General features: G+C 32.2%; 3 protein-coding genes across 8 annotated transcripts; 1 reads left to right on the forward strand and 2 right to left on the reverse strand.

The window, feature by feature from the left end:
* Positions 1-1,443: 1,443 nt before the first annotated feature.
* LOC143348802 (leptin receptor gene-related protein) lies at positions 1,444-3,125 on the reverse strand. 2 transcript variants are annotated; one of them, XM_076779414.1, is made up of 5 exons: positions 3,072-3,125; positions 2,263-2,337; positions 1,968-2,163; positions 1,714-1,864; positions 1,444-1,633 (listed from the first exon to the last, which is right to left on the reverse strand). In XM_076779414.1, the coding sequence occupies exons 2-4, from the start codon at positions 2,301-2,303 to the stop codon at positions 1,751-1,753; spliced, it is 351 nt and encodes a 116-aa protein (XP_076635529.1). In that variant the 5' UTR covers positions 2,304-2,337; positions 3,072-3,125; the 3' UTR covers positions 1,444-1,633; positions 1,714-1,750. The 2 variants fall into 2 exon arrangements, with proteins under 2 accessions (XP_076635529.1, XP_076635528.1); XM_076779413.1 differs by lacking the exon at positions 3,072-3,125 and adding an exon at positions 2,455-3,065.
* A 765-nt stretch (positions 3,126-3,890) lies between these two features.
* On the forward strand, positions 3,891-13,858 carry Ter94 (transitional endoplasmic reticulum ATPase TER94). Of its 2 annotated transcripts, none has more exons than XM_076780185.1 (13): positions 3,891-4,048; positions 6,230-6,589; positions 6,793-6,985; positions 7,063-7,297; positions 7,358-7,491; positions 7,720-7,968; positions 8,044-8,208; positions 8,298-8,420; positions 8,526-8,738; positions 8,827-9,135; positions 9,224-9,385; positions 9,853-10,007; positions 11,028-13,858. In XM_076780185.1, the coding sequence occupies exons 1-13, from the start codon at positions 4,032-4,034 to the stop codon at positions 11,116-11,118; spliced, it is 2,406 nt and encodes an 801-aa protein (XP_076636300.1). In that variant the 5' UTR covers positions 3,891-4,031; the 3' UTR covers positions 11,119-13,858. The 2 variants fall into 2 exon arrangements, with proteins under 2 accessions (XP_076636300.1, XP_076636302.1); XM_076780187.1 differs by lacking the exon at positions 3,891-4,048 and adding an exon at positions 5,331-5,460.
* Positions 13,859-15,677: 1,819 nt separating this feature from the next.
* Positions 15,678-25,578, reverse strand: Atg18a (Autophagy-related 18a). Of its 4 annotated transcripts, XM_076780188.1 has the most exons (11): positions 25,241-25,578; positions 24,547-24,629; positions 24,166-24,332; positions 23,602-23,796; positions 23,411-23,527; positions 23,161-23,324; positions 22,916-23,089; positions 22,732-22,839; positions 21,404-21,510; positions 19,651-19,707; positions 15,678-16,018 (listed from the first exon to the last, which is right to left on the reverse strand). In XM_076780188.1, exons 1-11 carry the CDS (start codon positions 25,375-25,377, stop codon positions 15,900-15,902), a joined length of 1,428 nt encoding a protein of 475 aa, XP_076636303.1. In that variant the 5' UTR covers positions 25,378-25,578; the 3' UTR covers positions 15,678-15,899. The 4 variants fall into 4 exon arrangements, with proteins under 4 accessions (XP_076636303.1, XP_076636304.1, XP_076636306.1 ...); XM_076780189.1 differs by lacking the exon at positions 19,651-19,707 and having other exon boundaries at positions 25,241-25,577; XM_076780191.1 differs by lacking the exon at positions 25,241-25,578 and having other exon boundaries at positions 24,518-24,629.
* Between the last annotated feature and the right edge of the window lie 475 nt (positions 25,579-26,053).

Consider the following 26,053-nt stretch of genomic DNA (forward strand, 5'->3'; position numbering starts at 1 on the left):
TGGTTTGCCGCTCATCTGCTGTATCGTGAACAAATGAGGGTTATTTGGAACTTTTCCTTCGTACATGGGGCTCCCTCTAGCATCTTTGCTTCGCATTAGATTTCGGTATCGAAAAAGTTGCGAAAGAAGTCAGTCGAAAAGCAAGTACTAACTCAATTCATCGATTCATAGCTGGTCAAACATTGTTGAAGTCGAATAAATTTAATCTTAACGCACGTACCATCCAGTGAGGATAGGTTAGGTTAGATTAGGTCAGTCGGAAAGCAAGAACTAACCCAATTCATCGATTCATAGTTGGTCAAACATTGTTGAAGTCGAATAAATTTAATCTTAACGCACGTACCATCCAGTGAGGATAGGTTAGGTTAGATTAGGGTAGTTAAATATCCCCGCTGCCCTGAAGCAGCTGGCCATACAGTCGCAATTCAAAATCATTGAAATCGGTTAAGTTTAATTTTTAGGTTAACCCGTTATATTATATTGGTCGCCGGTCGATGCGATGATGTTTATAGAAACAGCAGATTGTATCGTCCTTCCACGAGAAGGCACAGCGTGTTTACATCCCCACTCCTATTTCAGTTCGCTGATTGGCTGTCACCGTCACTGTTTTCGACCAATGCCTGTGAGTCATCGAACTACACAGGAGTGGGGATGTAAACATACTGTGCCATCTCGTGGAAGTGACGGATTAACGTTGATGCCACACGTTGCTATGGACGCGTACGTATAAGCAGAATTCGATGAAGTAGCACGGAAGGAATTTTGCGAATATCTCGGGAACTAAGGCTGCGCGGTGGTTATATGTATAAGAAAAGGTTGTTCAAAATCTTATCTTCTACAACATATTTCAAAGTCATCAAAATTGGAATTGAGGCCCCCAAAGTAAATAATTGCTATTTACTGTTACGTTGCAACACATTGAATGTGTCGAATGTTACGCAATACTATACTATCATTGCAAACATACGTACAATTTATTTTCTTTATAATATACAAAATCATTTTTACATTAGTAATTATTCAAATAATAATACAAAACGGGTATTAAAATAATTTATTATACCTTTTATGTCTTATTATTAGTATGTTTATACAAAAGTAACAACTAATAAGTATTGATTTTTAAGAATTTCTAACAATTAAAGAAATAGCAATATAAAAAGAAAATGTTCTATGCACAAAGTAAAAGCTGAAATACATGAATGCTATATGAAAAGTAATTTCGAGATATTTTATTTACTGAAACTAGTATATTAGCATACAATTGTTAATTTACAAACATCAAGTTAAAAAAAAAGAAAAAAAATATAACGTAATAAGCTGTGACTTTATTAATATTATTACTAAGAACGCAGATTTAATAAGAAGTAGTATGTCAAATTTTCAACACTTTACTATATTTGTGCTTTTAATTTTATCCATAGAAATTTGTAAGAAAATGTATGCTGTTAAAAATTTAAACTTTAATCGCCGCACGATAGCATTAATATTGACTATAATATAGACAGCTTATAATAATATTCATATCATATAAATAGTATACTATAAATTTTACGATGACTTAGAATTAATCGATAACTGTCAGTCACTGTAGTAGATGGTTTACATCCTTCCTTTTCTCTTGTAAAAAAACCTAGAAGAAAGTTTAATTGGCATATAACAAAGATGGAAAAAAGAAACTTGAATGTAACCAATCAAAGTTGACGCAATTACCATGTAAAATTAATGAATAAGTACAATGAAGTACACTTCACCACGGAGAGTAATCGATGTCTTCCTGAACAAAAGTTACAAAAACTCCGAATAGAGTTAGATACATAACAACGTTACCTGCTAAAGTCAAATAGCAAGCGCCCCATTGTATCTGAAAATATTCAGTTTTACTAATAAATACTTTTACGTTTTATATTTACAATTTTATCCTATTAAATCTTTTCTAAAGGAAAATATGTAAAATTTAAATCTACCACTGGATTATTAGCTGGCGATCGCGCTAACACGATAGGAAGAGCAAAAGATGACACAACGAACCCCATAGTAATGAATACCGCTAATTCCAAACACGGATTAGTAGTGTTTCCGTTATCTCTGTAGCGACGTGCAATTAGAGTCGGAATCGGAGCCACTACATAGAATAATATTACAAAAAATGGCCACCATACTCTAAAGATAATATATTACGAACGTTAGTGTACATTCCTTTTATAACGTATTGTATTACATTTATCGATAACACTGTAACGAGAGATAAACAGTACTTACTTATATGTCGGTAACGCGCAGCTAAGTATAATAAATGTCATACCAATGGACCCAGCAAATGCCAAAATTACTAATCTATAAAAAGGTTTTTTCTATAACTTACTTGTATTAGCTATATATATATGTGTATACGTACATATACATATAATATAATAGAATTAATAAACTACATAAATATTTCACAGCACTTACGCTGTTTATTAACGTTGGCCATTAAACGCATGAAACAAAAACGAAAATAACTTTTGTAAATATATCACCTTCAAATATATAACTAATTATTTAATATAAAATTTCGTAATAAGTTTGTGTAAACTAATTTTTGATTTTTACGAACTTCATAAATTACCGAGCAATATCTGTAAAATATGTAGGTAAAAAGAGTAATTGAAATAAAAATTAAATCTAAAGAGGTATATTTTATATAATTCAATGTTTTTTTTCTGCAAATTTACGTACTTGCTAATAAAAATATTATTTTGTTAAAATTGTATTGGTAAATGATACATAAAGTAAATAAAGTATTCGAACACATATAACTTGTTAAATTAATAATAAGTATACATAATAAAGAAAAATGTTAAAAATCTATTAAACAAGAATATAATATATTTGAAATAAATTAGCGGAAGATATACAGTTCGTATATAGAAACGTTTCACCAATGAGGAAAACAATGGTAAGGTTATGTTTTGACGTATCACTTTTAATTAGACTTTCTTAATAAGCATTTATCGGTAGAATCGTTTTTTTCGATTTTACAAGATCAGAAATTGCATATATAGGCGATCAAACATATAACCAATAACCTTTAATCCCGGCCATCATAGACCGATTTGACAAGTACGAATATCGAAATTGCACTTTAAAAACGTTCGTGACGTAAGCTGTCTAAAGCCTAACACACTTTCAAAGTTAAAAACGACTCGTTGAGTTATCTAATGGATAAAGCATTAATTTAATAACAGATTAAGAATCTTATGGTATATTAATAAACGTTTAATATTATTTGAAATTTCAGGATACCACGTACGTTTACGCGTGAAAATACTAAATGTGCATATATCAACTGTGTATTAAGTATTGTAAAGTGTAAAATGTCGTCGATTCATTTAATCGATAATTAATTGTTTATTCAACAATAATAATTTAAAAATCATTTATGGCTTGGAATCTATTGCTCATTATTTTTTGAATAGTGATATGAGAATTACATGTACCGTGCTCCGCTGACTTGATGTCACGCGGGACGACACTGGGTCAAGAGGAGTCGGACCGCCCATTTATATATCTCGCTCCCTTGCTCTCAGGCAGTCCACATGTGTGCGTAACTGCCGCGACGAATAGCGAACCAGAGTTCTATGTGTACGTGGGAATACGTATATCCCTTCTACTTTCCTCGCATTCCTGCCACGGGACCTCAAGTCAGCGGAGGACAGTACATTTACTTGCAAATTTTTATAACTAAATAGGTTATAGATTCGATTGGTTGATATAAATTTGTTTAATATAAACCTATCAGCGGTAATCTAGAGGACAATATAACCAGTAATACGATCACTGAAGATTTGTAAAATTCGACAAGCTTTTTTGTAAACCCGCCTTTAGGTCTTTGATTCGGCAATGGGGAGTCCAATGCAAGCCATGAAAGTTTAAATGAGGGATGTTCATTGGATCGACTGTAAGTGTCGCTGACTCGTACATTGTGCGAGATACTGGATTGTGATCACTGCGTCTACATTTTCTGTTGCGTTAAAGTGAAGTAAATAATGAGTGAGCAAAAAAGGTAAGCGAATTTAGAAACGAATAGGTTTCATTTGATAATGGTTCGCATAATTTCCATTCTATTATTTGAAAGTATAAGGCCAAAGTATGCAAATAAAATGCATCCATGCTGGCTTCTAATTTTACGATGTCATCATGTCGACGGGACGCGTCTTTTCGCTCTTTTGCGCGAAAAGTGAATAACGTCGGTGCGATTTTGTGCTGTAAAACGTATTTGTCCCTTATGGACCGACGTTTATCGAACCTGCAGGTCGTAATAACACAAATAGCGCTTATCATTTTTACATGCCGACTGATCATGGCCGAACACTACGTTGAACGTGACAAAGGAATTTTACTATCAAATTAACTCTCTGCGAACGGGTGTCAAATTATATAAAACATAATTTTACCGTCGTGGACGCGCGTACGAAAATTTTTGACAATCTTGTTGTCACGAATCAGAAATAATTTATTTTCTCGATGCCTGTGTAACAGATGATAAACTCAAATAAAATTTACATGTTGACCAAAATAATTTTTTAATACGTATTTGTGTCCTTCCATTTACTCTAAAACCGTCTCGTTCCATCTAACGTTCGCGCTTTAATGTGCCTATTTGCAAAGGGGGTTAGTGTTGTGCCTTTCCCATGACACTAATTGCAAACATTATAATGATTTTGCAACAAAATTAAACATTATTTCGAGATTGCCTGTTAACAAATCTTAATTTTTCTCTCATAAGTTTAATAAGTCTGTTTAAAATTTATCTTTTCTTTATAATAAATGTTATTGTTTATATGAGCATAATATTATATTACTATAATAATGATAATACGGAGAAAAACTTATTTCAAAGAAAGTAACTTTCAAATATGTGTTATCTTAATTCATCGAACGAAGCAGGTTCTTTTCAATTGAAAAATTTATTTATTATTATTATTATGTACTATAATATTTTTAACCCTCCGTCAGCATAACCTATTTTCACTAACGCGGATGACATAATGGGTCTCTTAAGTCCAGGTCTGGTTTTTTATTGTTTTAGGCGTTCCAAAAATCTGTAAAGATTCTAAGACATTTATTAGAGTTTCTATTTTGAAGTCATACTTAAGTTTTTTAGGTAGAGTAAAGAGACGGACTCATTTGTTTCTGAGAAACTAAAGAGATCTTTGCCTGGACTTAAACGACCTGTTATGCCAACAGAGGGTTAAGTATATAGTACATTGTATAACTGAAATTCCTAAACCTCGTAATAAATGTAATCTTTTAATGGCACGATGGATATTGTTTCCATTGAACGGGTACCAGCCGAATTACCTGATATTCCCTAAGTAAACTACAATCTATATTCTTCGTACGCTTAAACTGTACCCAAGATGCGTGAGCTTCTGACTTCTTCTGGGTCTTGTTGAGCCTTAAGGCATGTTACCTGTAGGTATTTTAAACAAAATATACATTGTGATACAATTTTGCAAAGATGTATGTTGTAATGTTTTTATATAACGTGTTGACGATAAAGAAAAGTCTACATAGAGCAGACGGTTTTTTAAATTATCTGCGTAACAATTTTACTATGACAAAATGTGTGTATAACGCTTTAAGAAATTATAAGGAAGCTAGTGATAAAAGTCTCGTCCAAAGCAGTTTTTAAATTATCTTATACAAACACATAATTTCTATCTCTCTGTAATATTAGTACTTATAAATTGTAATAAACATTTTAAACAGTGAATTATTTTCAATATAGATTTAGAATTTATAAATAATACAAAGAACGATGATGGCAACAAGAATGATAAAAAGATGAACGAACTATTCAAAGAAAATAAAACTACCTTTTTTTATTTAAAGATTTTTTATTTACGACCTTAGTGATTATAAGCTATTAGCAGAAATAGTTGTTGCAAATTATCACTACTTCTTTATTGATATTTAGAAATATTAATAATAGAAGATAATATTTCTCCAAACTAAAAACTACCTCGTAATTGATCTAATTCTAAATAAACTGGTAGCAACAAATGTATCGAAGCATTATAACAATATTGCGTAGTTTGTTGGTCATGAATTTTATATTAACCTAACTACTTTGTTGTTGTCGTTGCTATAATTACTGTTGCTATTGTCATTGTCGTTCTTCTTCTTATTCTTGATGTTGTTATTATTATGCTTTATGTAATTGAATATTTTCTTGTTACAGCGGTGAAGATTTAGCAACGGCAATTCTTCGAAAGAAGGATAAGCCGAATAGATTATTGGTTGAAGAGGCTGTTGCAGATGATAATTCTGTTGTGGCTCTATCTCAAGCAAAGATGGACGAGCTGCAACTTTTTCGAGGGGATACAGTATTGTTGAAAGGAAAAAGACGCAAAGAAACAGTGTGCATTGTTCTTTCCGATGATACCTGTTCCGATGAAAAGATTCGAATGAACCGTGTTATAAGAAATAATTTACGTGTACGTTTGTTTGATGTCGTTTCTGTTCAAGCATGTCCAGAAGTTAAGTATGGAAAACGCATTCATGTATTGCCAATGGACGATACAATAACTGGTCTTACAGGGTAAACAACAGCTTTTCATTTTTTATAATTTCACTTTTACTTTACATTATTTATTATCAGTCATTTAGTAATAATATATTCTTACTTATTCTTAGTATATTACTAATTATTATAATTTATTGCTTCGTATTCAATATTAATGATAATATTTTTTAATGCTTCTTATAAAAGATGTTTGTAAAGCAATTTGTCCTTTGCCGTAGAAACTTATTCGAAGTATATTTAAAACCATACTTTTTGGAAGCATATCGTCCTATTCACAAGGATGACAACTTTATCGTGCGCGGTGGTATGCGTGCTGTAGAATTTAAAGTAGTCGAAACAGATCCAGGACCATTTTGTATTGTGGCTCCTGATACGGTTATTCATTGGGAAGGTGATCCTATTAAAAGGGAGGTTGGTAAAAGTATACTTCTCTAACGATCGATGAATTTGGTGTATTATAATTGAAATATATGTAAATATGATTGTAGGAAGAAGAGGAGGCGTTAAATGCAGTAGGTTACGATGATATCGGTGGTGTTCGGAAACAGTTGGCTCAGATAAAAGAAATGGTAGAGTTACCTTTACGACATCCATCTTTATTTAAAGCTATAGGAGTAAAACCACCACGTGGTATTCTCTTGTACGGGCCACCCGGTACGGGAAAGACGCTTATTGCTCGAGCCGTAGCAAACGAAACAGGAGCATTCTTCTTTCTCATTAATGGTATGTTAATTTTACAAAGAACGTTTTGATCCAAAATATTACTTGTTGTATCGTTAAAAGGTCCTGAAATAATGAGTAAACTCGCGGGAGAGTCGGAAAGTAATCTACGAAAAGCATTTGAAGAAGCTGACAAGAACTCACCAGCTATAATTTTCATCGACGAACTCGACGCTATTGCTCCGAAAAGAGAAAAGGTTTGATTGTGATATGTATCGTCCTGCTACGAGAAGAAGGTCACAGCGTGTTTACATCCCCACTCTTGCTGCTGTCCGCTGATTGGCTGTCACTGTGACCAATACCTGTGAGTCAGCGGACTGCAATAGGAGTGGGGATGTAAACACGCTGTGTCTTCTCGTGGAAGAATGGTACTTTACTTAATAAATGTCCAAGTTCTATGTATAATTATTAACACATTAATTTAGACACACGGAGAGGTAGAAAGACGTATAGTGTCTCAACTACTAACTTTGATGGATGGTATGAAACAAAGTTCCCATGTTATTGTCATGGCTGCTACCAATCGGCCCAATAGCATCGACGGAGCATTACGTCGGTTCGGTCGTTTCGACAAAGAAATTGATATTGGAATACCCGATGCCACTGGTCGTCTAGAAATTTTAAGAATTCATACGAAAAATATGAAGCTTGCAGACGACGTTGAATTGGAGGAGGTTTGTATAAATATTAATTTTAAAATCATTCAACTATTTTTTGTACTATACAATGTATCGATGCAACCCTGTTAGATCGCGCAAGAAACACACGGCCACGTTGGAGCAGATTTGGCTTCGTTGTGTTCCGAAGCAGCATTGCAACAGATTCGTGAAAAAATGGATGTTATCGATTTAGAAGATGAGGACATAGATGCTGAGGTTTTGTCTTCTCTTGCTGTCACTATGGATAACTTCAAGGTTGGTATTAATTTGAATTCGTTAAACGAGAAGCATTGTCTGTTGCAAATGTATTATGTGTCTATTAATAAACCATATTCGTAACGTAGTATGCGATGAGCAAGAGTAGCCCAAGCGCATTACGCGAGACCATCGTAGAGGTTCCGACCGTTACATGGGACGATATTGGCGGGTTACAAAATGTTAAAATGGAATTGCAGGAGTTGGTACAGGTAAGAAAATTATTTAATCGACATATTGCGTAATTCTTTGTACAACCCTTTCACGCTTTAACTAAAACAATTTTAGAGTAAATCGCTGGTTCCTTTATTTTGTAGTATCCAGTTGAACATCCTGAGAAATTCTTGAAATTTGGCATGCAACCATCAAGAGGGGTACTATTCTATGGACCTCCTGGGTGTGGTAAAACATTATTGGCCAAAGCAATAGCCAATGAATGCCAAGCAAATTTCATTTCTGTCAAAGGTCCAGAATTATTAACAATGTGGTTCGGCGAATCTGAAGCTAACGTTAGAGACGTTTTCGATAAAGTAAGTACATAGTTTAAATGTACAGAAATAACAAGGAAGAAAATAGAATTTTAACTTAATTTTACTCATTCTCGTATGAAACTTTCAGGCACGTTCAGCAGCTCCTTGCGTATTATTCTTCGATGAACTTGATTCCATTGCAAAGTCTCGAGGTGGTTCGCTAGGAGATGCTGGCGGAGCAGCAGATCGCGTAATAAATCAAATCCTAACAGAAATGGATGGAATGGGAGCGAAAAAGAACGTATTTATCATTGGAGCAACTAATCGTCCTGATATCATTGATCCTGCCATTTTACGACCTGGTAGATTAGATCAATTAATTTATATACCATTACCGGATGAGAAATCTCGCGAAGCAATTTTCAAAGCTAATCTTCGAAAATCGCCTGTAGCTAAGGTAGGGGAAACGAACACGTGTATCATTTTTCTATATGAAATGGCTAATTTTTCTCGACTTACGTTGGAAAGTAATATTTGTGTTGCAGGATGTAGATCTAGGCTATATAGCTAAAGTGACACACGGCTTCTCGGGAGCTGATATAACAGAAATTTGCCAACGTGCATGTAAACTTGCTATAAGGCAATGCATCGAAGCTGAAATTCGAAGGGAAAAAGAACGTGTTAACAATCCATCTGCATCCATGGATGTGAGTGTTTCTTGTTCGATGTTGCACATTTTATTTACTTCAATAATTTATCGAACGCATATTATGTATTATGATATTCGTATCGTCCTTCCACAAGAAGAAGACACAGCGTGTTTACATCCCCACTCTTGCTGCAGTCAGCTGATTGGCTGTCACCGTCACCGTTTTCGACCAATGCCTGTGAGCCAGCGGACTGCAACAGGAGTGGGGATGTAAACACGGTGTGCCTTCTTCTTGTGGAAGAATGGAACATGCATAGTAAGTTCAGACTCGGATATCTGAAGTTTTCAATTGCTTTTAAAGGATCAGATAATTTTACGGAAACAGAAACGTAATATATTGCGATTAACTTCGCGTGTATTAATTTATGTATTTTCGATTAGCGATTAACATTGATCCTTTACTGGTAAGAAAATAAATAAATAATGTAATTATTTTGATCACTTACGTATCATGTACGATGCTAGATGGATGAAGACGATCCTGTGCCAGAAATAACTAGAGCTCACTTCGAAGAAGCAATGAGATTTGCGCGACGTTCAGTATCCGACAACGATATTCGAAAATATGAAATGTTCGCGCAGACACTGCAACAGTCCCGTGGATTTGGAACTAATTTTAGGTAAGAGTTATATGCGCTTGAGGGGATAAACGACTATGGAAATCGAAAAAAAGAAATATCTGGTCTCGAAAGATTTTCAAATATGTTTCATTTCCGTAGCTACGTTCTCGGGCAGATACTTATTAATTCATACTGTGAGTTTTCATCAGTAAAACTTTTATAAAAAAAAAAGATATTGCTTAAATAGCGTTTCTCATATTTCCCATGTAGTTATTACTTTTTACAAGTAGCTTTTTCCTACCTGGTCCTTTCTTTTTTCGTATATTGTGTATGTATATACAGGGTGTTAGGCCACCTCTGGGGGAAATTTTAATGGGAGATTCTAGAGACCAAAGTAAGACAGAAATTAAGAACACGAATTTTTTGATTGAGGCTTCCTTAAAAACTTATTAACGTTTAAAGTTCCATATCGATCAGAAATTTTTTTAGCGAAATTAAAAAATTTCAAATCGTTCTGAAAAAATTATTTCCGGTTGCGATGGCTAATTACAATCATTTTTAGTGAATAGACATACCTCAGAAATCCTACTCAGTTTCGAGAAAAAAATTCGAGTAGGTGTTGAAATTTTTTGGTGAAATTAAAAAATTTCAAATCGTTTTGGAAAAAATATTTGCAGTTGCAGGGGTCAATTACAAGCATTTTTGGTAAATAGACATACCCCCAAAATCCTACGCACTTATGAGAAAAAAATTCGTGTAGGTGGACAAATTTTATTAATAATTTTGTTAATAACTTTTTAACGAAGCCTCAATCAACAAATTGGTATTCTTGATTTTCGTCTTATTTTGGCCTCTAGAATCCCCCATTAAAATTTTTCCCAGGGATGGCCGAACACCCTGTATATATATATATATATATATATATTCAAATTTTTAAGAATAACTTTTTTTAGCCTTTCGTAGTTGTCTAATCCTTTAATACTTTCGAAATTTTTAAGCGGTAAATAGTTCTTTATAATGTCTAGATAATTTGGATGTTTGAATCAATGGAGAAGCTAGAGTATTTTATAATTTTTACAGATTTCCGCAAAGTGGAGCAAGCGGAACACAAGATACAACGCAAGGTGATCAAACCTTCCAGGATGATGGTGACGATGATCTTTACAGCTAAGTCTTCGTGTCTTTGTACCTCGATACAGTGAGCATACGACAAAAGGGCCTGTTTCTGTTTTATAGAAAACACTTTGTGTTTGTAACACAAATTTTACAGAAAAAGTAATTTTAAGAAATTTAATATGCGGAAATATATACGAATCGAATTCAGCCATTACTATTATATGTAAGTATACACGATCTTATGTATATAATTAGGGCAGATTTTAAGTAAGCCTACGATAAGAATACGAAAATTTAATTGAAAAGAGCCATTTTCACATTTAGTATTGTCTGATACTAATGTTGAAGAGAAGAAAACATAATACGAAATTGTGGATTATATCGCGTTATTTAAAATTATTTAAATTCATTTAAACGTAATATTTAAATATATTCCTGTTTTACTTTATACGCATTTATATTGAATCGAATAAAAGATATATATAAGACTTCAAAATAGAGTAATAATTATTTCGGTGGAAGTGATTGTATTTCATTAGATATTATTAATACGACGATGAAACATAAACTGCCCTAATGAAATATTTCGTCTTGTATGTATGCTGCATAGAGTCATACAAATTGCCCATTTTCGTAACATTCTCGATCCAATTATACGTTTGAGTTATTTACATGAAATGTAATTTCAGTTCCTCAACAGTGGTTTTAAATGGTTTCAGAATTAATTAGAAATGGACCCTTTTGTTACGTAGTCACTGAATTATATAATTACATTTTATTGTTCACACTCTGAGATTACAGTAATGTGAGAGTTTATGCTATGTCAGTGAAATTGTTGGAACTGGTGATGTGTATTGGTGAATTTGCAGTCTGCTTGTAGTAGTAAATTTACTTACAAATTACCAAAGAATCTTTTGAAAACCTTTCATTTTAGAATAAAGCGTTGAAATTATTCATTTTCTATTGCTCACAATTTGATAAAAAATTGGAATTTTACTAAAGATAGTACAGTGACTAAGTAAGATTATATTGGTGTACAATAAAGTTATACAATTTATATGTTTTTTGGCATAATTTACCAATTACTTTATTTAAAATTTTATCCTTTATTATTAAACTATATTCAGCGACGTTTATATAACGATTAACAAAATGTCAACGAGCATAATTATTCATTATGGATTTATTTATATAACACATACAAATTTTGCTTAAAGTAGCAACGTTCAGACACAATGTTGTTAACTGTAAAAATCTAAATTCTCGGTTACATTTTTTATGAACATTCTAAGAAAATATCTCGGGGAAAGTATTTACAAGAACATTAAAACAAAAAAAAGAGTATTATCTTCTATGTTTACAGTTTAGTTCGTTTAACGTATTTGTTACGTGATTTTATATTCATTTCCAATTTCCTAATTTAACAAATTTTTTTTTGATATCATTGAACTATAACAAATACTATAATTGAGGTGTGATTGATATTAGTTGAGGCTGGTGCAAGTCGAGTCATCATAGAAGAAATTGTTCGAACGTCTCGCCAACATTGCATCTAACCATTAAGAATCAAATGACATAATATCTATATCAATTCGAATACGAAGCCTAGCTGCAATGTCAGCGAAACGTGAAAATAATTTTCTCTAAGAAATACGACTTTACAGCTTGGAAGCCTCGACTAGAATCAATTACCATTCTTCCACGAGACACGCACAGCGTGTTTACATCCCCACTCTTGCTGCAGTCCGCTGATTGGCTGTCACCGTCACCGTTCTCGACCAATGCCTGTGAGTCAGCGGACTGCAACAGGAGTGGGGATGTAAACACTCTGTGCCTTCTTCTCGTGGGAAAATGGTACCGTCCTTCCACGAGAAGGAGGCACAGCTTGTTTACATCCCCACTCTTGCTGCAATCAGCTGATTGGCTGTCACCGTCACCGTTTTCGACCAATGCCTGTGAGTCAGCGGACTGCAACAGGAGTGGGGATGTAAACACTCTGTGTCTTCTCGTGGAAGGACGGTACAATAAGTACATTTTTTTAAACTTTTCCGATCTTATTTAGCTTTTACAATGTTGTTACAATGGCAACTCTACAAAATATAAAAGTAAAAATTACATTGAATACAAACTGTAAAACGAATAAAGAATATCACCACATAATATTTCTTTTATTGTATAAGTTATTACGTTAAGCGATCATCGTTATGATACACATAATTTTGCAAAGTTGAACGTTGTTTATATAAATGAAAAGTATCTTTTCCTTTATTTTAAACATTATTATAATTATGTACATTAATGAAAAATATCGTACGCAATAACATCAATGTTCGAAAGTTTCAACGCATACAAAATATTATTCTTTACTGCTATTGTACATTAATTTTTCGTGTTAATATAAAATTATCGAACGACGCATCATGGATCTACAATATTTAAACGTTTCATGACCGCGCTCCATATAAACTAAAATACTTGTTTGAAAAAAATCTTCTATTTTCAATTAATATATAAAAGATAGCATAATGTTGTCTGCATTCTTATCGTCTCTGTTACAAATCCAAGATAAAAGCAGAATTGTTACGATTACATATTTTAGACCATCAAATATGGTCTGAATGAAATATAAGAGAAATACAGGCAACATTTTTTTAAATTGGATATATTATTTGAAAACGATAAAGATAGAAAATGTGCGGAGGAAATGTAGAGAGCAAGTGAGGTACACGATATGCACAAAACAATAGGTACTTTGAGATAAAATAGATACAAGAATAAACAAAAAATAATAAAAACAGAATTCAAAGTAACTATGCAATTTGTAATGTAAGTCCAAGAAACTCTACGCATTAGATCCCATTACATGTAATACATAAAATTGTATATATATTTTAATGTGGGTTGGCACCTGCTACGTGTTTAAAAATCATAATAGAAAAGAAATTTATATGCGAATGAATCATTTGCTCATTTATCAAAGTGATAGTCAAATTGATAAATCTGTCGGAGTAATAGTTGTTCCTTTTGTAAACAAATATTCTTTCGAAAAGAATGAGTAACGATGGAATCTGATCAATTATTATCTATGTTATTAATAATAAAATGTACGCAAAACCCCAACACTATACAGAAGTAATAATTATACTCCATTATACGTTTCGAAGTATGTAACGAAGTATGCTAATTAAAAAAAAAAAGATACAATCTTCTGCATCATTTTTTTATTTTCATAAATGACATTTGAGTTATTGCATTTTTTAAAATATTTGACGTATACGTCTTGCATGTAATAAATATTTAAAAATTTATTTCATTTCGTGTATTCGTATATATCGGTTCTTCCCCTTTTATACAGGATGATTCCAAAAAGGGGCATACATAATTATTTCTAAAGTTTAAGAATAAATTTAGAAACTGTTTGAATGAAAAATATAATATTTATTATAGAATCAAAATTATAATTTTATTGCTGGGTTAAATCTATATAGTTTAATGTGCTAAATTTGTTTATGAAAAAATTTTGCACGTTTGCATACTGACTATCACCGTAGGCATATATTTTTGTTTTTACTATAATTTTTTTAGTGAAATCTGGTTTGTATTATTTTTAAGGATTCAGATTATCATTTTATAAAAAAAAATTCAATTTTTTTCTTTCTGCAAAGATGGCGTGATCCCTTAATTAGAATCGCTTTAAATTTACAAGATACAAATTACACATTCTTCTAGAAAATTTTAAAATAATATATCTTTAAACCTTAGATACAGATTAATTATTTTTACTACGTATAAGGTAAAGATAAAGAAAAAAATTATGGAGTGTTTTAAAACTCGAGTAAATTCAAAGAATTCCTATTCTTTTAATCTTAAAAACTTTATATTTGTAATTATGTATACAAAATTTTTAAAAGTCCCTATATTTGTTCCACACAGTGTATACGCAGACGCAGTGTATAGTGCGTCTTCAAACTATAGGCGATAATTTGATTTGTCACAATGTAAGAATCACCCTGTATATAGGAAAAACACGATATCACGAATACTTTGAAATACTTAATTTTTGTAAATATCGATGGAAATGTTTCTTAAAGATCGGTAACTATAAGTATATAATTTCAATATTATTTATACTTCATAATTAATGCAAAACTTTTAATCATTCCGATCGTTGGCATTTATGTTTTAGAAAAGGAAGAGTTTCATTTACCAAACACAGAAGATGAAAATATAATTACAATACAGAGCGATCCAAGAAAAAGAAACTGCTAAAAACGTTTCGACAAGAATGTACCTGATTATTTACTACGAACAAATTATTTTTGTGTACTATTTTATTGTAATTATCATTAATGCACAGTAAAAATACTTAGACGTGCGCGCGCACGTGTACATATTCTGTAAATTTATATCAAGCATTTCTGCTAAATATTCTTAAGCACATTCTACTTTTAACTTCATTTCATTTACTTTTTTTCTTTCGAAGCAGTTTACAACTGCTTTGCTTACGTTCAATTGCTATGTTATTTTTAATCAACTGCATTCTTCCTGATGGATGATTATCAAGAGGTCACAAGAGTTCTTTCGAAGTATCAACAGAATAAATTCATACGAGTGTACAATAATTTTGGATTTAATTACACAACTAATGTACATCGATAGACTTTTCTTTTGCACTTATTCCTGTATTTTTGTTGCAAATTAATTTTGTTGTGACCTTAACTATGGCCATGAAGTTATAGGTTTTGGCTGTACACCTCGATGCTCTGCTAATTTCGATCACTGTTGTCTGTAATGTTATCTTCATCTTAAATTTCTGATATGCATTAATTAATACGCTCAATCCATGTTTTGTGTAATAGGTGGAAATTCAGCGTCGTCATTCAAACGGAACGGACACGAAAATGTTGGTGGACTCTCCACAGTCGCCGCTATCGTCTCGTGATATTTCTCTGAGTCTATAAATTCATTTATGGGATTTCAGTTACAATTGTACAAATTAATAACCATTCGGTGCGGATATAACGATAAAGATGTATGGATTTCGAATCCAATGATACATGATATATTTTTCGTATCTAATTAAAGCTTCTGAACATTCTTAAACTTTCATCCGAGTATCTTATTTGCGTGATGAAAGAAAAATATCTCAATTATCATTGCTTTTCTTCATAATGTACCGAGAACATTAATTAATGATTGTTAATAATTTTAATGAATGCACTGAGACAAGTTTAATAACAAAAAGGCATAAATGATTAATTTTTGTAACATTCGATGTCGCAATGAGATGTAAATAAGCAATTTAAAAAAAAAAAAAAAAAACCAACTATCGAAAACATTACCATATTATTATTATTATTAATAATATTATTACTACTGATAAAGGAATTATTTACCATGTTTTTGTTAATATTAGCTTGAACTTAATAGAAAATACTGTGAGTGTCTGTGTATGTGTTTTTCAAGGTTTCAAAATTAAGTAATTGCTATAGTCTTGATCAGCACCAACGGAACTATAAAAATTAACTGTTACTTTAATACTATTATACAATTATTAATAATACAATTTTCTGCATATTTACGTACAAATAAGTATAAAAAAAAACTTTTCTCATTAATACAAATATTTTTCCTTCAACATTTTATATTGTTACTATACAGAGTGTTCGGCCACCCCTGGGAAAAATTTTAATGATGGATTCTGGAGGCCAAAATAAGTCGAAAATCAAGAATACCAATTTGTTGATGGAGGCTTCGTTAAAATGTTATTAATGTTTAAAATTCCGTCTGTAATTGAATTTTTTTCTCGAAAATGCGCAAGATTTCGGGGGTACGTCTATTCACCACAAATGATTGTAATTGACCCCCGCAACCGAAAATAATTTTTCCAAAACGATTTGAAATTTTTTTTTTCCGTCGAAAAATTTCACACCTTTTCAAATTTTTTTCTAGAAAGTAGGTAAGATTTCGGGGGTATGTGTAATGACCAAAAATGATTGTAATTGACCCCCGCAACCGAAAATAATTTTTCCAGAACGATTTGAAATTTTTTTTTTTCGTCGAAAAATTTAAGCAAATTAAATTTTCGCTAAGGAATTTTTTTCTCGAAAGTGCGTGAGATTTCGGGGGTATGTGTAATGACCAAAAATGATTGTAATTGACCCCCGCAACCGAAAATAATTTTTTTAAAATGATTTGACAAATTTTTTTTCCGTCAAAAAATTTCACACCTTTTCGAATTTTTTTCTAGAAAATGGATAGGATTTCGGGGGTATGTGTATTCACCAAAAATGATTGTAATTGACCCCCGCAACCGAAAATAATTTTTCCAGACCGATTTGAAATTTTTGAATTTAATTGTTAATAATATTTTAACGAAGCCTTCATCAACAAATTAGTATTCTTGATTTTTGTCTTATTTTGACCTCTAGAATCCCCCATTAAAATTTTTCCCAGGGGTGGCCGAACACCCTGTTTACAGTTGCATAAAAAATATTATAAACATAAAATTCTTAATATAATAATAAAAATTGAATACATTAGATGTTCCAAAATACGAATCAACTACGAACATAAGAAAAATGTCCCTTTTTACTGTTTTTTAATACAAAACTTTTCTTTCGATACAAGTAATTCAAGTTACGCTCATAATTTTCAACTAATACGTTTTACATCTGTATTTTGAAATTGTTATTTTTATTTTTTATATTTATCAACTTGGATATATTGATTTATTTAAGTATACAAACTTAAGTAAATAAGTATATCAAGAATATCAATTTCTTGACTGAGGCATCGTTAAAAAGTTATTAACAATTAAATCAAAAAATTTCAAATCATTCTGGAAAAATTATTTTCGGTTGCGGGGGTCAATTACAATCATTTTTGGTGAATACACATACCCCCGAAATTCTACGCATTTTCGAGAAAAAAATTCCTTACCGAAAATCTAATTAAGCGCCTAATTCCGACAAAAAAAAAAAATTTCAAATCGTTCTGAAAAAATTATTTTCGGTTGCGGAGGTCAATTACAATAATTTTTGGTGAATAGACATACCTCCGAAATCCTACCCACTTTCTAGAAAAAAATTCGAGAAAGTGTGAAATTTTTCGACGGAAAAAAAAAATTTCAAATCGTTCTGAGAAAATTATTTTCGGTTACGAGGGTCAATTACAATCATTTTTGGTCATTACACATATCCCCGAAATCCTACGCATTTTCGAGAAAAAAATTCCTTACCGAAAATCTAATTAAGCGCCTAATTTCGACGAAAAAAAAAAATTTCAAATCGTTCTGAAAAAATTATTTTCGGTTGCGGAGGTCAATTACAATAATTTTTGGTGAATAGACATACCCCTGAAATCCTACCCACTTTCTAGAAAAAAATTCGAGAGAGTGTGAAATTTTTCGACGGAAAAAAAAAAATTTCAAATCGTTCTGAAAAAATTATTTTCGGTTGCGGAGGTCAATTACAATAATTTTTGGTGAATAGACATACCCCTGAAATCCTACCCACTTTCTAGAAAAAAATTCGAGAAAGTGTGAAATTTTTCGACGGAAAAAAAAAATTTCAAATCGTTCTGAAAAAATTATTTTCGGTTACGAGGGTCAATTACAATCATTTTTGGTCATTACACATACCCCCGAAATCCTACGCATTTTCGAGAAAAAAATTCCTTACCGAAAATCTAATTAAGCGCCTAATTCCGACGAAAAAAAAAATTTCAAATCGTTCTGAAAAAATTATTTTCGGTTGAGGGGGTCGATTACAATAATTTTTGGTGAATAGACATACCTCCGAAATCCTACCCACTTTCTAGAAAAAAATTCGAGAGTGTGAAATTTTTCGACGGAAAAAAAAATTTCAAATCGTTCTGAAAAAATTATTTTCGGTTGCGGAGGTCAATTACAATAATTTTTGGTGAATAGACATACCCCTGAAATCCTACCCACTTTCTAGAAAAAAATTGAGGGCTGGCGGAACTTTAAACGTTAATAACTTTTTAACGAAGCCTCCATCAACAAATTGATATTCTTAATTTTCGTTTTATTTTGGCCTCTATAATCTCCCATTAAAATTTTTCATTAAAACTGTAAATTTTGGAATATCTTGTATTACATTTCTTAACGTCCAATCGTATTTAGATAAATATTCAATGACAATATTTTTTTCTATTAACTTAGTTATGTAAAAGAGCAAATGTTGAATCAAGATGTGATTTTCATTTGTTTTCAGTTTAAACAAAAAATTGTGTTTAGCGTTCACATGCATATGTGTGCATAACAAGCATTTTCTTAAAAGTTACTCTACGATCAGTTTTTATTTTATATTTGTGAAAGCGTAACTACGTCGAGGTACAATTAATTATTGATCTAAATCATTATGTATAAAAAAAACTTAACGCCTAAACCATGTAGGTGCTACCATCACACGATGTTACTTTCATTCTTTCCTTATTGCGTGTTAACAGCAAACGTTTATAAAAAAAAAAACTCCTCATTAGTGAACGATTTTATGAATGGAGCATATATGGAGCATAAGAATAAAAAGAAAAACAAAAGGCAGAATAGAGGATATACCAGTACCTGATATGGAGTTTGACGAATATCCGCGTAACACACCCGCGTAGCTATTTATGTAGGCTTCAATGGATGATAAAAAGAAAATAATTACATCAAGTAAAATCAGTTGTGGGGGCCCCCCCTTTAGCCCCTGAAGAAATTGCCTATTTAATTGCGAGGGATTAGAAGCAAAGAAAAAGAAGATATAAAGTGCATATTAAAAATAAGGTTTCCTTATGCTCACACACATACATACGCGTGCTCGCTTACCTATGCAAAAGGCCAGATAAATCAGGCTCGTTTCACTTAAAAATTTAAAAATTCTCATTTCACCCACAATCGATACTAACTTTCATAAATACATAATAGTAAAAATTGTATTAAACAATATTTCAAGAAACAAACTGTAGTTAATTTTATTGTTTCAGTGGGGAACATTGTTCTTTAAATCATTTTCTAAATGTAGGTTTAATTTAACAAAATTACGATTCCAATATTTGTAGATTTTTAGTTGATTATTTCTCGTCCATTTTATTTTTCTCTAATAAATGGATTCTATTACTATTTCTCGACAATTTCGTATGAATGAATAGTTTAAATTGAAACAACGTTTAAGCACACCGTTATGTTTATCGAAAACGAATGAAACATGTTTATTTGTTATTTGTATATTGTGAGCTACGTTATTAAATCATAATTTTCTTAGAAAATTTTGTTATTAATTTATCATTATGTACGTATCGATTTTCATTTGACATTCAAAATAAAAATTCTCATGCAATACAATTAGTAGAAATAACTCTAATGCAATATTTACAGACTATCGACAACGACAAATACATTCCACAAACTCTTTACATTACATGCAAATTTATCAAATATTGTTAATTGTTTTTGTTTTCATAGTTAACGATTGCAACACTGAACAAGATTATTTAATAACTTACTTATTTAATGGTATAAAACTATTAGAAATTTTATTGTCAATTCGATTATCCTTACGAGTACAAATAATTTTTGTGTAATTTTTCTATTGATGTAATGAGTATTGATAAACTAATCGTTAGAACAATTATGATAAACGTTATATCCCAGAAAAATGAAACTATCCGTACCAATGCAAGAAAAAAACGATTTATGATTTTACTTAGTACTCATTTATATTCATGTTTATGTATACAAGGATAATATAAATTAATTTTAATATGTTATATTACACTTGTTATATGTAATGTATAAAATTAGAGCTACATTTATAGTTATTATGTAACTAAATTATCAAAATTCTGTATAACATCAAGTACCACAATGTGCAGAAATTGATATTTTCAAAATTAAATGTAAAATCCACTTACTTTTATAAATTTACAATTTCTTAAATGGTACAAATTTTTGTTGGTAATTGTAACATAAGCGAATATACGAATTACATTATATACATGAAAATATGTATCCATTAACAAAGTTTGTGTGTGTGTGTGTGTGTTTGCACGTGCGTGCGTGTGTGTATGGAGGCAGCATACCTCAAAACGAAGAAGATAATGTCAAACTTAATGCATAAACCTTTTTAAATATAATTCCATTTTAAAATAGGAAATCTATCAATATATTTGAAGGAAACAATCTAAATTCAAGCAAAACTTTGATATTAATATAAGCACTTTAATGTACCAATTTTTTTTTTTTTTTTTTGTGAATATATCTTTATCGTCAACTCGCTCAGTTTAAAAACCTACGGTATATTTTATACATTAAAATGTTTATGATATTGTCATACCTGCATTTTGTACTATTTCTGTAGCAGTTGCTGCAGGAGTTTCTCCAGATCCCGATTCTGCCGTAGATACGCTAGCGCAATCTACATCGTCGCGTTTTCCATCTAATCTATAAAAACAGTTTATCGATTTATCTATAAGTATCTTTTAAATATGCAAAGCGAGTACTAGAAACATGTGCTCTCAAATAGGATCCTCTGAAACAGTCTACTTCAAAACAATTTCAAGAAATTCCATTCTTTTTTTTCCAATTTTACAATTACAGGTAACCCTCCTATAACACGGTAGATAGGTCCCTAGAAAATGCCGTGTTGTGTGAAACCGTGTTATATGAGACCCAAAGCCAGTACATAAAGGCGAGGTTACATTCCGAAAACTTATTAAAAACACAAAACAAAAAAAAAAAAAAATATTTTAATTTAACGAAACTTTAATTTAATAAATTATAATTTGTTTATATATTTTCATGTAAAGCCACTATAGTTCATTATTCTTTCTCGTCGTTATTTTAAGGTAATTTTGTTTTTAAATATGTTAAATAAAAATCACGTTATCCAGTGCTGTGGAAGTACAGTGTTGTACAAAGGTTTTCGCAATTTTCTTATCGTGTTAGAACGAAACCGTGTTGTAGGAGGGTTCTCGCAATTTATGAATCGTGTTATAGCGAAACCGTGTTGTAGGAGGGCTACCTGTACCATTCTTCCACGAGAAGAAGGCACAGCGTGTTTACATCCCCACTCCTGTTGCAATTTGCTGACTCACAGGCATTGGTCGAAAACGATGACGAAGATCGGTGACAGCCAATCAGTGGACTGCAGCAAGAGTGGGAAAATGGTACCGTCCTTCCACGAGAAGGAGGCACAGCTTGTTTACATCCCCACTCCTGTTGCAGTCCGCTGACTCACAGGCATTGGTCGAAAACGGTGACGGTGACAGCCAATCAGCGGACTGCAGCAAGAGTGGGGATGTAAACACGCTGTGCCTCCTTCTCGTGGAAGGACGATACAAATATTAAATATAAACGAAATACTTTGAGAAAAGAATTTATCTGCGTTTATCAAAAACAAAGTATTCTATTTTGTAAGCTAGGAATACAAATTAAGCAGCAAGCATATTTCAATCAGTAAAAACAAAAATATTCTCGATAATACAAGAAATTAAGACTGTACTTTAATAATGCTAGTGCATTATTCGATAGTGAATAACAAACAATCGGTAATCATTTATTTTTTGGTTAAATAACTATATATTGCAAGACCGTATTCAAAATAGATTTAATTTAAGGTGTTCTATTTTTCTAGTTTTTAGTAGATATTTTTTAAGTACAAACCTATGTTGTTTTAGAAGTGTACAATCTCCGCCTTCCGTCGTATCCAAATTATAAACATACAAATATCCATCCGCACTAGCCACCAACAACCTAAATACTTTCTGTACACTGCGCAGTAGCATATATATATTAGAAAATATTTCTGAATACGCGTATGTGTAATTATTAATTAATTGAAACTTACACAATGATGGCACAGACACTCTTTAAACCTTGAAACGGTAAATGGACACTAGCAAAGGCACGTCCTTGGTTAAAAACGTCGGTTACTTGCGATGGTAAATAATTAGCAGACGCGGACACAGCCTTTGTTAAATACCCCATCCAAGTTTGTGATTCTTCCGTAGCTTGTCGTAGTCTACACCAACAAGGTACAATTGAAATACAACAACAATGGGAGTATATAAAAAGGAAAAGTAATTCACATACGCTTCTTTCGGTTCCTCCAATTTGAAAATATGCACCGTTTCCGTATTACTCGAACAACAAAGAAACATAGAATCCATAGAATCCATACTAAAAGTAAGACTGCTTATCGATACGCATCGTTTAACTCCGCGTCGAAACTCAAATAGTTTTGTACCATCATGAACCTTCAGAGATATAAAGAACCTTCAGCAATGCATCTAAATTTAAGAACTGAACAAACAATTAGTGTCGTACGAGCAATTAAACTTACTTGAAAAACTCTAATTACAGTACCCTTCTCAGAAGCAGTAGCTATTTTGGTACCATTAGGATTAAATGCGAGTGCTGCTAATGGGCTATCGTGAGCAGGAATCATAATTTTAGCTTGCTAAAAGTAAAAATAAAATGTACAGAAAGTATTTAAACATAAAGGATGTACTCTAGATATCCATTAATACCTACAAGATTAATCGCATCAAATATTTGAACTTCTCCGATTGTATTTGAGCCTGGATAGGCTAAATAACAATCTTGGCTAACTATCGATAGCGTACACAGACCTGCTAAATTAGGCGGAGTCTCTCGAATTGTATGTAGCACCTTCATAGTGTTTATATTATGAATATATAACGATTCTTGCAAGCATACTACTAATCTCTGTAAATAGTCATCATTAATTTAAATAAATTATACGATCTAACGAAATTATTACTATAAGAGAAGTTTGTTTATGTAGAGATTTAACGTGTCGCATCCGACCCATGTTTTTGTTAATTTACATAACATTTAAAAATTACATTTGAGATTATACGATTAAAAATAAATTATACGAATGCAAGTAAATTTAAATCATATTTTTTAAATATTTATATGTTGTTAGAATCATAACACTGTTTTTACGGCATTCTCCAGAGTTCTTATGGTATTTTGTAACTTAATTTTAAAAATATAGTTCAAAGATAAAAGAAAATAAAAATTAGTATGATTCTGTTGGATATTTATTTAAAAGACATAGAATAAACTTACCGATCTATTGAGCTTCACGGCCAAGATGGTATTCGAGTAACTATAATAGCAAATTTCAGTTCCTTTTCTAAAATGGCAGACTCTGAGTTTACGAGGCGACGACAAAGTAACCATTGCCACAAGGCTGCTGCTGAACAGTCGTTCAATGATGCGTATGTCCTCGGTATCTATAGTTCACACAATCATGCATAATTAAACGATCGCATTATAATAAAGTACATAATAGGTCATGCTACAAGGAAATGAAATATATTTTTAGTTCTACTGTATACTATGAAATTTTTAAATTGCAACGCTATAAATAAATAAGTATTTATTGTTAATTATTAGCTTAAAAACTTTTCATTCTTACTTTTAAAAATAAGCCATAAAACTTATTACCATTTTCATATATAACGTGCAAATAGTCCACAGAGTTCAAGGAGTAAAGTTTGTAACCAGCTTGCGAGCCTACTGCCAAAGATCTGCAACCAAATTCATCCAAATTTAATAATGCTCATGGTATCTATCGCAAAGTATACGATAAAAGATTCTACTTTCGTTTACATTTACACAATTACATTAAGAAAGTAAATATATGAACAATTGCAGTGAACTTATCAGTCGCATAAAAGACGTAAAATTACCTCTCGATCGATGATCTATAATACGAATATTTTATACGAAATGGCAAAAAAATGACAATTCGTTGTTTGAAAATAACTTCAAACATTTATAAAGCATGAAATCTAAATAGATGGTAGAAAAATTAATGACGGAAGGAAATGTATCACGTGCAAAACTTTCTTGACATTCGTTGCAATCATCATTATACATCATTAATACGTAATTACTCGGTAATAAGCGAATCGAGTGATGCAGATATCGAAAATACTTTAAAAGACACAAAAGCATACGAGTGGATACGCATCGTTCGAAAATGGGATAATCGTAGGGATAATTCGAAAAAGAAAACATTCGTATACGATCTATTTCTTGGATTAAAGTTTGTTATATACGAGATACAACGAAAATAAGGTTAGGGAACAAAGGACGACATTCCCAATTGTCTGGTACTCTATGGAGCGACACTTACGTATAATCCTGATTGAAGTTAACAAAGAAAACATCACTTTCAGGTTCATTAGTTTCATTTGCGAGGTTCATTAGTCTTGATATACTGTATTTTAATCCTTGCGTCAATACATCCACGTTACGCGCAAAATTTTGCATAAATTGCACAGCCGATGCACGCAAGAACACTCGCCACTTTTTAATTTCTTATTATATCTGTTTTTCTCTTTGATTTTATTGCTTTTCTTTGTCACTCTCTTCTTGCACGTACCAAATACAAATATACGCACGCGCGCGCTTATACAATATTTCAGAACAGATGTCGGACGCAGTGTGGCCAGTTCGCGCAGAATTGAGTGCATCGAGGGCTACACTAGTAACGATGAATTTGCTATAGTCCCAAACGAAACGGTGGGGAAACAGACACATTCTAATACACAGGCTTTGCGTACGCGAACTCGGCACTTCGTGCAACTTCGGGAAATCGAGAAAGAAGGCGAGCGTGAGTCTCTCCTTCACGCTTTTGCAACAGTTGAAGCCCGACCCCGCGACAGGTGGCATACGATTTTTAATTTCGACGACCCAGGCATTTTTAATCTCTGACCTACTATATCGGTATGTATAAGAAAAGTATTGTAACGTCCGGTCGTTATGGCTCTTTTTTTTTTGTACGTGGGGAAATCCTCATGGACACGCCCGAAGGGAGGGCCAGCGGGTAGTGCCGGACTTCTACCAGCTAAAACTCCACGGTGACCATCCTCAGGCGCCTAGCGGGGGACCAGGAACTCTAGTGAGCCATCACAGAGTCCCCCGCCGCGCCGTGCCTTTTCAGGCC

The sequence above is a fragment of the Colletes latitarsis genome, chromosome 12, assembly GCF_051014445.1.
Source record: "Colletes latitarsis isolate SP2378_abdomen chromosome 12, iyColLati1, whole genome shotgun sequence".
Lineage (NCBI taxonomy): Eukaryota > Metazoa > Arthropoda > Insecta > Hymenoptera > Colletidae > Colletes > Colletes latitarsis.

Coding starts and splice junctions, on each gene's coding strand:
- LOC143348802 (XM_076779414.1), bottom strand. CDS start 2,303: ATGACATTTATTATACTTAGCTGCGCGTTACCGACATATAA. Junction 2,164..2,262: donor TGCGCGTTACCGACATATAA/GTAAGTACTGTT, acceptor TATTATCTTTAG/AGTATGGTGGCCATTTTTTG. Junction 1,865..1,967: donor CGCCAGCTAATAATCCAGTG/GTAGATTTAAAT, acceptor GAATATTTTCAG/ATACAATGGGGCGCTTGCTA.
- Ter94 (XM_076780185.1), top strand. Junction 7,298..7,357: donor ATTCTTCTTTCTCATTAATG/GTATGTTAATTT, acceptor TATCGTTAAAAG/GTCCTGAAATAATGAGTAAA. Junction 7,492..7,719: donor TTGCTCCGAAAAGAGAAAAG/GTTTGATTGTGA, acceptor ACATTAATTTAG/ACACACGGAGAGGTAGAAAG.
- Atg18a (XM_076780188.1), bottom strand. CDS start 25,377: ATGCAAAATTTTGCGCGTAACGTGGATGTATTGACGCAAGGATTAAAA. Junction 24,333..24,546: donor GCACGTTATATATGAAAATG/GTAATAAGTTTT, acceptor TGTGAACTATAG/ATACCGAGGACATACGCATC. Junction 23,325..23,410: donor CTGTAATTAGAGTTTTTCAA/GTAAGTTTAATT, acceptor ATATCTCTGAAG/GTTCATGATGGTACAAAACT.